This window comes from Amblyomma mixtum, chromosome 8, assembly GCF_055824585.1.
Source record: "Amblyomma mixtum isolate Tamu chromosome 8, ASM5582458v1, whole genome shotgun sequence".
In the NCBI taxonomy this organism is placed as follows: Eukaryota; Metazoa; Arthropoda; class Arachnida; order Ixodida; family Ixodidae; genus Amblyomma; species Amblyomma mixtum.
Window position 1 is genome coordinate 79,004,048 of NC_143019.1, and position 16,174 is coordinate 79,020,221.

At 44.2% G+C, this 16,174-nt stretch overlaps 1 protein-coding gene across 1 annotated transcript; it reads right to left on the reverse strand.

The window, feature by feature from the left end:
* Positions 1-4,548: 4,548 nt before the first annotated feature.
* On the reverse strand, positions 4,549-16,130 carry LOC149333131 (sulfotransferase ssu-1-like). The gene is made up of 2 exons (XM_089558573.1): positions 15,182-16,130; positions 4,549-5,751 (listed from the first exon to the last, which is right to left on the reverse strand). Exon 2 carries the CDS (start codon positions 5,721-5,723, stop codon positions 4,773-4,775), a length of 951 nt encoding a protein of 316 aa, XP_089414699.1. The 5' UTR covers positions 5,724-5,751; positions 15,182-16,130; the 3' UTR covers positions 4,549-4,772.
* Between the last annotated feature and the right edge of the window lie 44 nt (positions 16,131-16,174).

Below are 16,174 nucleotides of genomic sequence, written 5' to 3' on the forward strand. Positions count from 1 at the left end.
GACCTTGATGCATGCCATCGCGTTCCTGTGTATGGAAACCCTTCTGCATTTAACGTTGTTGCCCAGTTCGTCCTCCGCAAAAAACGCGATGCAGTCCTTCTAAAAGCGAGAAGCAATAAGAACCTTTCCTGCAAAGAACTTGGGTTCAAGGAAAAGACACAGGTGTATATAAATGAGCATTTATGCCCTGATCGCAAGCGTTTGCTAGCACTGGCAATCACAAAGAAAAGTGAGGCAGGCTGGAAATTTGTCTGGGTCCGTGGAGGTCAAATCTACGCACGGAAAATGGAAAAGAGCAAAGTGCTAAAGATTATGACCACTGAGGACGTGAACAAAATGACCTAAGTCAGTGCACTAAATCGATGGCTCCTCTTGAAAATGGAGAGTTATCATTTGCTTGCTCCGGTAGCTTTAAACAAGGTTGCCGAGGAACCAAGTCTGAAGATTTTCCATTTGAATTGCCGATCGGTGAACAACAAGAACGATGAAATACAGTCACTTTTCGACTCTTTTAAATTTTCCTTTGAAGTCGTAATGTTCACAGAAACCTGGTATCATGACGAATCGAACTATTTAATTTTAGAGGGTTACACGCATTTTGCCCTCAATAGATCTGACCGCAAAGGTGGTGGCGTTTCAATCCAAGTTTTGAATACTCGCGCAGTTACAGAGGTAAAACAGTTCACTTTATCTACTGCTGACTATGAAATGCAAACTGTTGAGCATGATCGCGAAGTTTACACTGTTTTATATCGCCCCCCAGACGGTAGTTTCGAGAAATGCCTTGATATGCTTGAAAGCCTTTTTGATTATGTGTCCACCAATCGACAATCACTGGTTTTAGCGGGTGACGTGAACGTTGACATGCAAAGCATCTCGACCAGACAAACAGAAATTATGTCCCTTTTTGATGCTTACGGACTTTCAAACCTTATCAATACTCCCACTCGCATAACCTGCTCTACATCTTCCTCTCTAGATATCATCGTTACTAACTCGGAAATTTCTAATGCAAAGGCTGGCACACTTCTATCAGACGTAAGTGACCACATTCCAACTTTCGCTTTCATTCCTGCTGCAAGGTCCAATTCTGCCCGACAAAAAGTTTTCAATAGCTATCAGCGCATAGATATGATAACCCTGGAACGCTTCCGAACGGATATGTGTGCAGCTAGGTGGGATGATGTGATGCGCTCAAAGGATGCGAATGACGCATACAGCATCCTGGTTAAGAAACTAAAGGCTGTGTACGATAAATGCTTCTTGGTTGATCGTCCTCGCAAACAAAAAGCTAAAAAGCCGTGGTTAACGCAAGACCTACTGCGCAAAATAAAGGTTAAAGAAAAGCTGTTTGCACAGTTTATTAAATCCCGCGACCCGTCAAAGCTAGAGAAATACAAGAAATACCGCAATTCTCTTAACCGAGAGCTGAAATCCGCGAAGTTCAATTACTACAACAGCACTTTCTCATCCATGTCTGGTAAAAATGTGAGTGCGAAATGGTTCCAACTAAACAAACTCTTAAACCGAAATCCCAAATATCCTGTTACCTCAGTAATGAAAGACGGCATCGTTATTACCGGAGACGATCTCTCAAATGCATTTAATGAACATTTTTCGAGTATCACAAAAACCCTACTTTCTTCCACCGCACCGAATCCCGGCTACGCTTTGCAAACACCAATTGTTGCCGAGTCTATATTCCTTTTCCCCACAACTGAAACTGAAGTCGTAACAGTTTTTAGCAACCTAAAATGTAGCAGTGCAGAGGACAAAGATGGATTCCGCATAAAACCTTTTAAGTTTATTATTGACTTACTTGCTGTACCGTTAACTCACATTTACAACATTGCTCTCGCTACAGGGATCTTTCCGACAGAAATGCAAGTCGCAAAAGTTATTGCCATTCATAAAGGAGGCGACACATCAGAATTATCAAATTACCGGCCGATCTCGATCCTGCCTGTGTTATCAAAGGGTTTAGAAAAAATTATGTGTTCCAGAATAACTAAATTTTTAGATAAGCATGGTGTCCTATCTGACCAACAGTTTGGCTTTAGGCCTAAAAAATCGACAGAGACAGCTTTGATTAAGCAAAAAGAACTAATAGTTGAAGCCTTTGAGAGGAAATGCCTGGTCCTTGGCATTTATGTCGATTTTTCAAAAGCCTTCGACTTGCTCAACCATAATCTGCTGCTGCAAAAACTGGAACACTACGGAATTAGGGGAGTCACTTTGTCTCTGCTCAAATCATACTTAGCTCATCGCAGACAAATGGTTTCTCATAATAACAAGTTATCTAGCCTTGAGCCACTTCTCTCTGGTGTTCCCCAGGGCAGCATAATGGGGCCCTTACTTTTTCTTGTTTACATTAATGACATCTTTTCTACCCCTGCCGTTGACCTTGTGGGCTTTGCTGATGATATTACAGCACTGTTGTCGGGTAGCACAGAAGCCGAATTATTTTCGCGAGCAAATAAGTTTCTGGAATATCTTCACGAGTGGTCAAGAAATAATCATCTAAAAGTTAATTCTGAAAAAACGAAGGCCGTCTTATACCGAACAAGAAACAAAACTGTTCACACCAATTTCACCCTATCATTAGGAGGCAAAACAATTGCAATCGTGAAAAACATAAAATGCTTAGGAGTTATCTTCTCAGAGTGTCTCACCTGGGACGAACAGGTCAATCATGTTCGGAAAAAACTGAATCGCTTCAACGGTCTTATTTGCCAACATAGGGACACACTTCCGTCTCGAGTAAAGGTCCTCATTTATCAAGCATTCTTTCTCCCATCACTGACTTACTGTCTCACAGTTTGGGGAACGACGACCCAGCACAACATATCCAAACTAATAACAGTACAAAAGCGGGCAGTTAGACTCATAGCAAACGTATCGAGGCAGACCCACACACATCCATACTTCATTAAATTTGGCATTCTAAAGTTCACTTCTTTGTTTCCTTTCAGATTGCTATCAATGTACAAAACTGCGGTTTTTACTAACAATGAAACCACTCTCTCACTTCTAAAAATGTCTCGCTATTCAACCGTCTACGATACCCGCTCTCATTTTCCTTGGTCACTGCCTCTTTGTCGGACCAAATACGGTATGCAATCTTTATCTTTTATTCTGTCAAAATACCTAAACGTTTTAGAAAATAACAACATATCGCTAAAATGCATCACGGTAAAGAGCTTAAAAACCATTTTGTATCTTTTTGAAGACATTTAATTACAACTTGTTCCGAACTGTGATTAAGCTGTAACACGTGTGAATTCTGCTGTTGTACACCTGGTTGATGTGATGCTTTTGGTTTTTTTTTTTTTAAGTATTTATGACGCTTTTTGTTGTGATTGTGATACTAATGTTTAAGTGCCACTGTAGATATTATATTCATGTTGATACTTTATTTATTGTTTTCGAGTGCCTCACCTGTAGCTGTCTTGTAAACTAACAACTGAGGCAATACGTTGCCTCAGCAGTGTGGGCGCAGGGTGCCCCTCAAGCTGCATTCAAGCAGCTTTTTTCCCTGCGTCCTCTCTCTCCCAGTAATACTTGTACTTGTACCACTGTAATATTTGTAATACTGTAATACTGTAAGTAATACTTGTACCACTGAGAGCGAGAAATAAACTTCAACTTCAACTTCAACTTCAACAATGCTATGCCGAAAAAAGCGCTCTTCTAACTTATAAAGCGTGAATTTGAACAATTTGTAAAATTTTAGGTTAACCATCCTTTATTCACGTTTTAATTAGACGCAAAATTTTTCACTGCAGGGACGAAAATTCCCCGCCTCGGCTTTTTTGCTAATATATATAGCTCTGCTAGTTGGTTTAAGATGACTGAATCAACAGCCGCACACTGTATGTCTAACTTACGAGTGGAACTAACGTAGTTGTATTTGGCCAGTAAAGGTTTTCTTAGTAAGCGAATATGTCTTTGTAACAAGTGCGAAAATTGAATCATGATGTAATGCTCTATTTCGTAAGAACTCTAAAAGCAATTGTAATATTAGTTCCCAAGAAAGGACACTTTTTCTGGAAGCGAGCCAGCAAGATTCGCAACAGCGCGTTTAATATTTAATTCAAAGATACTTCTTATAATCTAAATAAATAAAAAATTAAATAATGAACTACCTACCGCATTATCCTTGATATGCATTTATAAAATTATTTAGGCAGTATACTGGTACGTATTATAAGCTGACTACAAAAAAAAAATAGTTTGCTTTTTGGATCACGACCGAAATTATTGGTTAAAGAAAGTAGATTTATCTTAACCTATTATTTCCCATTTAGCCATCGTAAAACGTGCCATCGTAAATCAGCGCACAATTTGGACTTGACTCATTCTGCTTTAAAATGAAAAATTCCAGAGCAAAAGGTCACGTGAGTAAAAACATATAGCGAAATATTAGATCAATACGTCACCTGAGATTGAAGAAGCCAGTGGGTCAGCCGCGAGAGGCATTCAAAAAAGTTGAACTTAACGATGCCGCTGTGTATAGAGTGCGCATTACAAGCCAAGCAACAGCGCCACAGAGCGCTGATCGAAGTTTATTAGAGGGGAAAGGAAGGGTAAAATGCTTTTTCCTGAAACTGGAAGATCACTACCTAAAGTCAGCGTGTTATCTGGAGTAAAATTCTAACCTAGCTATATCTCCCAGTCAAAAAACATTAAAAATTTTATAGCTCCGAACAGCCTTGTACAAACAGTAGCTAGGCGTGGCTTCAAAAAAGTTCACAAGAGCCTGCGCCGAATCATTACTTGGGAATGTCCGTGTCTTTCCACAAGCTCATGACATCACTTCCCCTTGTTTTTTCTTCAATCCTGCGCAGTAGCCGTTTAACCTGGTCGTCTGAGAAATGGTTGCGCCAGTCGCCGACGGTGCCTTTGCGAATGAAGTCGCCTTTCATCGGCTTCTCCCAACAGTCTGGCCCTACGGTCTCCTTCAGTAACACGGCCCACTTGGGCAACTTCTTCCCCGGCAGAGATTCCTCTCTACCAAGGTTGTTCTTCAGGCTGTCGTTTAGGCATCCCTTCATGCTTTCCACGCTGATGTTCTTCAGTACGTTCTCCAAAAGAGACTGATCACTCTGCAGCTTGTGACCAAACTCTTCACCGATGAAGTCGGCAACCCTTAGCACCAAGCTTCTGATGTCCTTCTTGAGCTGTTCGTACGTCACGAAGAGAACGTTCGGGTCGTTTCTGCGCTCGTACCATGAAAGAAGGTGGTCGAAGTAGTCACCAAAATCGACCTTACCTACCAAGAACATTTCGAAGAACTGATCGAATGTGCCGTCTTGAAAATGGTAATCTTGCATGTCTCGCGTGTGGTAGAAGAAAGACACGCAGCAGTCGTAAGGGTTCCTCGTCACGTAGATGTACTTGGAGTCACTGCAGTATGACTGGAAACGAAAGGGCAGGTGAGTCTTGATGGCTCCCGGACGTTTCATCTCTTCAACCGCTTCGGCTCCTTGGGCTTCCAGGAAGGGCATCTCAATCATGGAGACGAGCACGTTTCGTGGAGGGGGCCGGTTATTAATTATATTGTAGACTATGTGCTGCATCCACGTGGTGCCACACTTGGGGTAGCTAACGATAAAGAGGTCTCCCGGCTGCGCCTTATACGCAAGTGCTGAGCGGACAGCTTCCACAGGAAAGCTCTTGCTCAGGTATAAGCCATCAACTTCGTGATACTGAGAATCTTCCATCCTTTTTTACAGGAATCAGGATCTTCAGCTGCACAGAACAAGGAATCGAAATTGTCAGTTAGCAGCAGTTCTCTTTTTTTTCCATTTTATAAAACAGTGCTATAAATTGAATAGAGCGGCTGGATGATGACAGAAACCGAACAAAGCAAAGTTTATATTGTGGAAGGTGGGAAACTGTGTGCCACTGTAATCAATTATTCTTGAGTGATACTCCGTGCTATTTATGATTTTAGATTTAGACATATTTTGCCTTCGTTGTTTTTTTCGCTGTTATATTTTAATTTTTTGCTCTTCACACATATTAATAACCTTGATATTTTGACCGCGCGTAGTCCCCCGGTTGGTGATCATGGCATCTGTTGAGTCACGTACTCCTGGAAGGTGCAGAGCTACACAACACACTTTATTGTAGAACAGCAATGGTTAGTTGGAGAACCAAATGTGAGACTTCGTCCCAGAGGCATGTGATATAAGCGCGTGATCGCGCGCGTTTCATTTTGCCGCTCGCATTGTATTTTATGCAGTGCGATTGATTTGTAAATGATGAGAGTGGTATTATTTCCTGGTTTAGGGTGTTTGCAGCATACTGCCAGGATGTTTTACCAAGTACAAAAGCATAATATATTTGATTAAGATGATGACAACAAGGGCCACGCCCCCTTTAAGGCTTCCTCAGTATATATTTTTGATTTTATTTTTATTTCTAGCCGGCAAAATAAAAATGCCAAAACGTCTGAACAGAAAGCACCGCTATAAAAACAAAAAACAAGAACAGAACATAGAACACGTGTAATGTGCATAACATTCCTCATCTACCTCCATATCATGTCCTCACGTGACTGCTCTCTCTAGTGGACAGCAGTCATATTGCCTAACTTGAAAGGTTGCGGCAGGTGCAATGGGCTCAGCTGAATGTCACAAGAATTTTAGCTAAGAACACGTTCAACGTTTTGGATATTTTTACTTTTGTAATACATTTCTGGCTCATTGCAGCGAAATATTTCTTTTGTTGTATTGTTTTTTGTGTTACCAGAATATTTTTTTTCATTTCTTCATGGTATGGAAAGTGTTAGGGAATATTGGTGCAGTAACGAGGAGAAACTTAAAAGTGAAGGGCGAGCTGGAAGAATTACGGTGGAGATAACATAGCATGCGATCAGCGTTATTTATAACATAATTAAGGTGCCCTGTAGAGCATAAATATCAAGATAGCAAACGCTCAGCGAAAGCAAGCATTATATCTTTTTTTGATTTAAATGTATGCTGTTGATCAATTGAAAATTGGTAGCGTAATCATTTTTGTGGCTGAATGTTGTGCTACGAATTCAGCTATGGCGGTGATTCTCCGATCTTCTACTGTCGAGTGTGTTTATGTTAGTTGTAATCTTTCCTTGAGAGTGTTCACCACCTCCAACCTAGTCTATACCGGCGCACAAGGAAGCCTTTCCAACATGGTCGAGTGTTAAGGATGGCAGCTGTGCTTGAACCTTCTTATGCAACTTATGGCATTAATGCTCCCAGAACTGAGACCCTAGTTAAGCTCTTCATGGGACAAAGTAGAGGTATGAGTTCGTTCTGACGTAAGTTGAGGAAACCAACAGCCAGCTGAACAGAGGAAAACATGGCGGAATGTTTCTATTTTTTTTGCAGTGTTGATGCATGAGGAATTAGTAGGGAGATTATTTTGTGATTATCATTTTTGATAATAGATTAGAAAGCAGAAGAAAGACAACCGCACTGGACCCATGGGATCCGTACCCACGACCTCTGAATTTCGGGTCGCGTGCTCTACCAACAGATGTACAGCGGTGGCTCTACAATGTTCTGCTTTCGTATGTATTTATTTTGCGTGCGATCTCACCTTGAGAGTGTTCACCAGCGCCAGCATCGTCCGTAGAGGCGGACATAGAAAGTCCTTTGTTACCGCGATGTGTGATGTTGAACGTGATCGAAAGGTGGGAATGCCAGCTGTGCTAGAAGCTGGTGGTGCTACCTACGGCGTCAAGCCTGCTAGAACAAGGCCCTCCTTAAGTTATAGAGAATACAAGGGCTCGGGAAAATGAGGAGCTCGCTTGACGTAATAATGAAGCCAACATTCACCCAAACGCTGGTATAGCTAGTAGATCGTTTCTTTTTTAGTCGTACCATAATTCCGAGATATTTCACGAAAGATAAGGCATTCATAGAAAAAAGTTAAATTTCAAATTGGGTGAGGAATAAATTTAGCCCAAGAACAGAAACATGCGGAACACCACAGTGCAAAAGCATAAGCGTGGAGTGATGTGGTTAGCTGTAAAAATTGTGACTGATTAGGAGGGAGACATTCAATCCATTTCAGGAGATTAGTCACAACATAAATGATTTAGCTAGGGAACTCGAAGCTTGTTAGAGGCCTTGTCAACGTTTTGAGATTAATCAAAAAACTTCAGTTGGCATGTGACGGACGGTCTGATACGTGGTGAAGTTTATGCGTGAGGGTTACAAGATGCGTTGCACATAAATATGATTTATCAAGAGCCATGCGTAGCCGTTGCTACAAAATGACATTTTTCTTGCTGGCAGTATTTCCGCCGTATGTGTGCAATCGAACAATCTTTCCTAAACTCCAAGGAGGTAAAGATGGATCAAGTGGTTGTTGAAACATTCTAGCACATCTACTTTTGAACAACTTGGCTAATATGCCCTCGCGGCTGACCGGGTCAGTTCATATCAGTGAAAAATAGAAAAGAGCGCAAGTCTTTGGACAAGCACCAGAGATAGAACAAGTTCCACCGCACTAACTTCTGCTGAGTGGAAGTCATCCATAATCGCCAATTATTCATGTCTTCTATGAATTCGCGAGTCATTTCATTTGGTTGCTTGGTAAAGAGAGTGCTGTCAGAAAATAAAAGCTTGCGGGAATGCATGGTACGCTTTAAACAATGCGCTTTCACAAGCGCATTCATAGTTCTGGAAGTGCTGTTTAAGTACTCCACGACTGTTTTACTGAGGCATTGCTCCGTTTTTGAAACAGAATCTTTGCAGCTGCTTAGCGGAATTTTATACATAACCTCAACATTGCAAGTATCTCTCATTTGACACCGGAGTATTCTCTCTTTGACAATGCTTCGACAGCTTGTTGGGAAGTGAAAACACAACCACCACATTAAACTCTAGCCTTATCTTCTTGAGCCGGTGAGATTAACCAATCAAGTCGGAGACCACAGCGACTTTCTTTTGTGGCCGTTGGGATTTCCACCAGCGGCGGTTCAACCCGGTGACAAAGACTCTCATCCAAACGTCTTCCCCCTGTTCTCTCTATCCTGTCTGCGACTATGAGAACAAGGTGGTCTGGCCAATGACCTTTTAACTCGGAATTCCAGCCCCCGGCCGCAAGCGGGGCCTGCCAGGTGGATCGGCGCGAAAGTCTAGATTTCGTCGCAGCCTCTGATTCGTCGGTTCCGGGCCCCGGGCTACCTGGAAATTATGGAAGAGAGGCACGCCACGGTGGGTCTGTGCAATGGGGCAGAGAGCAGTCGAGGTGAACTTTTGCGGTGGCGGTATGCTTGCTAACTGTGCTTGTTTGTGGAGTGCCAGCCGAGAGCTGGACGGCTCGTCGAAATGTGTCCGAATAGCGAGGAGCGAGTACGGGAACCTGACATTTGCAGCCCGATGCCCATGTTATACCGGACCTCGACCACTCGAACAGCTAAGCCCCCCCCCCCCCCCCCCCCACACACACACACACACCGATTTGTGCACCCTATCCTTAATTCTTTTCTTAAAAAGTGCCTTGTAGTAGAAGTTTCTTTCCCCTGTCATACTGAATGCTGTAAGTAAAAGCGACACTTTCCTCGGTCTGTCTTGTGCCCAGGCTCTGTTAATACTGATGACATTGTATGAGTGCTGTTTCTGTTAATTAAATTGTAATAAATCTCATTCAAGTCTCCTATCTCCTGCGTCCTGTGCGCGTCTGGTCAAGCGTGGGCCTGTCGCAGGTTAGGCTGCCACCCCGCTGGCTACCCCGAGCACCTACTTATCTCAGTAGCCAGCTCCCTCTTGAGGAAACTCAAAGGAAGCCAAGAGAGTGCTGCCCCAGACCACCAACACAAAGTCGCTGTGGTGCCGTACCTGCATGCTCTTTCTCAAAGGCTCAAAAGGATCGGACAAAAAGCAGGTGTCCGAGTTGTGTTCTCGGCGCCCGGCAAGCTATCCAAGCTTTGTCGCACAGTGAATGCCCCGGCTGCGAGAGGGCCAGACTGCCCTGTTAGGCACCAGGCACCCTTCGTGCCTTGCGAGGTTGGTGTAGTTTACAAGATATCCTTGAGCAGTGGCGAAGCCTACGTGGGGCAAACCGGACGTTGGCTCAATGAGCGTCTTATGGAGCATTCGAATATATTTTTAACACTGTCAAGAAAAACCTGGGTGTTCATTGCATAAAGTGCCCCTCCGGTTGCTGTGAGCCTTTCCTTCAAGAATGCTCTGTCATCGCGAGAAATGCGCATCAAACCACGCGCGAAATCATAGAAGCCACCCACATTCTATAAATAGGTGAAGATTGTGTAAGCACACCATCGATAGCGCTAACGAAACGTGAGTTAGCTTGAGCCAGGCACATAGTAACTTGAATGTGTAGGATTCCGGAATACGTCCTTTAGCCTTTTTACATTCTGAACTAGGTTGTTTTTTGTCTTCTGCTTTTAATGCCCCTTTTGGTTCTTTTATCGCTTTTGAATTTCTTCCTATAGTTTAATTTTCTTTTTGGCCTTTTAGTGCATTGTGTTCACTTGTTATCTCGTACTGTTGTTTCTCTTGTACTGCTTGTTCGCGTCATTCTTTTAAACGCCCTTCCACTTGTCTTTTTTATAATTTTTTTTTGTTTTCATTTTTTTGTAGCCTCCTGGGTTCACCCTTGCCATCATGTGTGTTTTAAACTTTAATATGTTATCTTTCGGTCGGGTGCAAACTCACCAGCTGTTACCCATCTCTTCCCTCCCACTTTTCGAACATATATATATGTCGCTCTACAATAAAATAATCAGCTGAAGTCAGCGCTGTATCGTCTTGTTTTTCTTCGTCCTTGTCTTAGGAGTGCGCTGTGTTTTTCCCCAAGATGGACTACCAACTAGCGCGCTCTTCCGCCCTTGCTGGTTAGGCAGTCGGTCCTGCGTAAGGTCTCAATGCTGGAGAAGGTGTCTGTTTCTCATCCCCTAGAGACAGGTAACCGAGAATGTCGGGCCTATTGGCAGCGTACTCCCATTTCCTCATAAGCTGGCATCCGCGACAGGAACCTGTGCTAACCTCTGAGTGGCCCTGACCGCGATGCAACGACGCAGCTGCATATGCACTTTCTTATTCCAATTGCTAGTGTGTTGCTAGTGTGAGACAGGATGGCGGAAGAAGAACGCTTGGTCGTACACGGTAAGGAGCTGGGTCTTGAGGATGCAGAGCTCCATGGATTACTGACGAAGAGAAAGCAGTGGAACTTGAGCGCGTGAGTTGGAAGAGCAGCGAAAAATTGAACGGAACAAGAGAGGGAAGGAGCGAGATTCACCGAAGAAGGATCGTTCTGAACCAAAGCCCCAGAAAATTGAGGAGATGGCACTCCTTGAATTAAAGAGGAATGCCGCCATTAGCGGCCGTTCAGTCTTCGTCCCGAGCACGTGGGGGGTACACCCAGAACTCGGCGTCGATCCGCACAAATTGATAGTTCCATTTAATGAGATCACTGGCGACCTTAACGCGGATCTGACAGTTCTTGTGAGCGCGGTAGAACCCTAGCAATTACCGTAGAAGCAGTGCGCCACAACGCTGAGCACTTGCCTCACGGGAGAGGCTTTGAATGTGTTGGGAGGAGTGCCTGCCTCTGAAAGTCAAGCATGCGCTGCTCCTCAGACTGCGCTTGACAGGAGAGGGATTCTGTTAGAAACCAAAGTTCAGAACGAAGCGCCCAACGGTCACAAGTCTTACGAGTCCGCGGATGGGCTAATTAGAGAGCTGTTAGGGAGCGGCGCGCATTGTAGTTCATGGTCGAAAAAAAGGCCACGGGCCTCAAGTAACTGCGTCAATGCGCAGATTATTTCGTCATGGCAGGAGGGCCGTTAAATTTGGTTTAAGAGATTCCAAGAAGAGTCTGGCAACAGGCAAGCTGATCGAACAGCGCGTCTGCCGGGATCGCTTTCGCGGGACTACATCTGCTCGTGACCGTAGCCCGTTGCGGCGCTGTGGGGCGCAAACCATGGCCCTCCAGTTCAAAAGAACTGGACACCGCCTACCTCCATATATCTCTTTGCATATATCCAAGATGGTCCTTTATAATTAAAGGATGGACAATTAACACAACCCGGTCGTAAATGTGACCGTGCCACAAATGCGCCTGACTCGCCGGTAGTAGCCTGATTAGCGGAAGGAAAGGTAGAGCTCCGAGAAATACATGTTGCAGTATGGTGATCATCAATCACTCGTTCATGAAGAACGATGAAATGACCGGTGAGTTCCGGGTCGTCTACTCAGTAAACTTTACCAGGGCGAAGTTAAACCGGGCGGCTTGGAGGTGCCCTCTTTCACCTTGACCTCGGAGATAGTGAAGCAGTATGTCGCCGAGGAACACCCAACACTGAATGGAAATCCGAGGACTCATAAGAGGCTGAAGCTGCTCCATTTCAGCGCCATGATTCCCGTGACAAGGGTCCTGACCAAGTAACCATGCCCACGGCGGCGGTCACGACCCGCAGTGAGTAGCCTGACAATCCAAAAGGGCATTTCATAAGCTGCAGGCGCCTACTGCTCTTCCTGATGACTCTTGCGACAATATGAAGCACAATCAACGAGAGGACAGCGGTCTTATAGTTTTCATCGAGGCACAAAAGGAGAGAAAGAGGACAGGGTGGCAGAGAGGCGGTTCGTTAACATTATGCCTTGGTGACGGACTGCTACACTTGGAAGATGTTCTGGACATTGCAGCGAAGACGACAGACGTCGGCTCAAGACGGCGACGAGTGTGCTGGACGACTGATTACAGCTTCAAGTTAATAAAGGGTAGAAACCGATTCTCAGGTAGCGCATGAGTAAACTCGTGAGGCGACAGGCACAGCTGCAAGAACCAGAGCACATCTGATGATGTAGTTTAAAAAAAAAACAATAATCAACCTCCATAATACTGAGGTAAGTCAATGAATTCCCAGCGAATCATAAATCCTTTGCGACAAGGCCGTCACAAGTCTTCCAGCGAGAAGATGGCTGTAATGGGCAAGGTAAATGAAACTTAAGTCCGGAGCAGTACAAGAACCGATGCGTCTATCGTTTCTATCAATAAAGTTGTTTTTACCGCACGAGATATATGTGGAACTAAGATAAACAGACAACTACTTTGGAAGCCGCCCACTGAGATGCCACAGCAATTCTGGAACGTCACAGAATCAAGAGCATTAATGCTCCTTCAGCGCACTTAAAAAGCTCGTCATGAGGCAGCAAGTAATACAATTCTTTATTGTGGACAGTAAATAGTATGCGCACACCCCAGTTGACTCTAAATATTTCAAAAGTAAACGGCCCTCTGCTTTCACTTTCTAGTGTTTGCTTTGTAGGAGCGCCGCAAGGATATCTGCCAGGTGCCATTTTCCGTGACTCTGGCTAACGGCGGCCGCTCCATTTTGTGTGTCTTGGCTCCGAAGGATACGCGCACACCAGTTGGGGTGTAGACAGTCACTCCTAAAATACCGTGCCGTATAAGAGAGGAGAAGGAAAGCGGAGTTGTCAACCGTGAGAAGATAACGGTTTGCTAGCCTTACTGTGGGAAAGGAATGGGGATATATAAAGGTGAAGAATAAAAACTAGACCTTTAAAAATTTTATCTGCGGCGAAATGATAGCCTTTCGCACAGGTGCTATACCCACAAAAAACGGTGCAGAGCCTTACTGTTAAAACCGCAAACCAATATAACCACTGAAACAACCTGAGAGAATCTTCTCAATTCTCTAGAACTTGCACGAACATCTCCCGAGCCGCTTCTCCAACCCCGAGGGAATGATATTGAAATGATATTGAAAAATATGCAGTCGCTAAACAGCTGCTAGCCATTCAATACTTGTGCGCTATTAAATGATGTGAAGTTTAGAAGGGCTACGGTTACAGATAAATATAGTGAAATGATCAGCTCGAACGTACTACGTCAAACGCCATGAGCTCTCCTACGGTTGTGGAGCAGTTTTATTCGCCGCAAATAATATTCTTCAGTGTTTGTTATAGGGCTGGTTGGTTCATGCTATCAAAGCGGAATGCTATTTAGCGCAACCCATAAAAGGAGCAAGACAGGCGCTTCTCTATTCTATGTTCCATGAGGTGTGTCCTCAACGCGCGTGTTCAACAATGATCCCATGGCACAAAGCATTAATTCACCACTAATGCCTGGCAGGAGTTGCGTATAATCGTTGCCAGCTGGGAATCTCTAAATGCAGCGTAATCGGTAAGTATTGCCCGGACTCATATCGGTGCCCGCACGTGGCAATGGACGTTAGGGGTGGTTTTGAAAGACAGGTGATAATGTTCCTGGAGAGCAAAAAAATAGATAGGTGCAGAGAGAGCGATAAGTCCCTCTATTTGCCCATCGCACCGGACATTTTCTTCTCACAATAAAAAGACACAAAGTACAGGCGACATCCATGTCGCTCTTGGCAGTCCAGGCGTTAAAGGCTGGCAACAATTGCAAGAGGTGTCAAAGGAAAATAACCGATCTTTAGTTGCTACTCGCACGAGTTAGAGCGAGGATAACGGCAGCCTATGTAATGACGATGGATGACATTCAATGTTTTAAAGGCAAAATTAAGCAGTGAACTTGCTCTTCGTAAAGTACAAGCAATCAAGTTTTTTTTTTCAGTGGCTCTCTTCGTTTTCGAAGACATTGCCGTTCTCTTCGTTCGGGTGAACGAAACGTTGGAGAATAGGTGGTTTTCGGCTGAGCGTTTCCCGCACGGCTACACAAGCTCAAAATTGTGTAAAGGTTGGCTGTTTGTATCACGATGACTGAGATTGATCCCAAGAGCCTCCGAACTGTGCTGAACTTGTAGCGAGAATAGCGGATTTGGCAGATTGTCAGTATAAGAGACTGTTAAAAAAACGTTAACCAACCGTTAGTGGAATCTGTCCAAGCCGGTTCCCGTTTCTTAAGGCACCACTACATGCTCTGATAAAAGCTTCATCTCTGCAAGAGCGTGAATATGTTCAGTAGCGTACGGAGACTTGCGTCCCTGTCGCAGTAAATCTTCTAAAGGCTTCATTTTCACCATGATAATTGTCATCATCAGTAATATTACATCTACAGCAAGACATAAGTCTTGATCTTTTCTTTCCAATTACACAGGCCTGTCCTCCTTAGGCACAGGGATGCTAAGTTAACATCACTCTCTTCGGCACTATAATTTCAAGCGAAGCATAATACACAGCACATTGAGGTACTTGCATGCTTTCGAGATTCTATTTACCTGAAAAAGGCTGGCTGGGCTCCTTTCATGATGCTCCACGACTAGCGCCGCTGTGGTTCTCTTGATAATTGACCGACGAAAGCTAACTGCAAGCAGATGTCGCGGCGCAGCCACTCTCTATTGTGAGGAAAAGAGATTACATTCTTCGGCAGCGATAACGTCTTACAAAGGAAGAAAGATCTCAGTGCTCGCCTTAGAAAAGAACTGAATCATATTTGCAGATATATACGCCCCACTCCTCCAGCACAGGATGCTCGTAGATGCCCTTATAGGCAGGGTGAAACTAACATGTTGCGGTTTCTTTTACTTCAGTGCTTTCCTTCGCCCTACACGAATAAGCTTCAGTATATTCGAAACTATATCAACCTAGTTGGCAGCGTCATGAGACGAAACAGATTTTTGAATTGGAGATTTTAAATCCCGTATTAACGCAGTATTTACAGGCGTGTGTTGATGGACTGCACTCAGAAAAGCAATACGATGGTGGAACGCACTTCGCGCTGAGTTCTAAGACGCACTCACACAAGCGTCATACGCTGAGTGCACATGACAACATAGATTGAGCGCACCAGCAGAGTGTAAATACAACCGACACCTACGACCGTTATCTCCAAGGCAGGTGCGGTTTGGGCCCAAACAACCGGCATATCTACATGCAGTTAACCAGTGCATTGCGCACTAACACTGATGAATAGTGGTGGCCAGCATCGTATACTGCGAAGTTGATCCTCATTACAAGCACTCCATTCATGCTTCCTCTGCTGCCGTTTTTTTCCCCTTAGTAGTAGTCTCTGTGCGAACAACATTGCATCTTGTTATCGACACCTGACGAGTATAAACACATGCAGTCACGAACGTGTGCTCTATAGTGGTGGCTTTAGTAATAGTTTTAGTGTCTGGATTTTAGGGAAGGTTGGTGGAGCTGCACATTTTTGAAAAATGTGCCGTGCAGATTTGTACACCTTTCTGACCGCTTTCTCGCTAGGACTCACT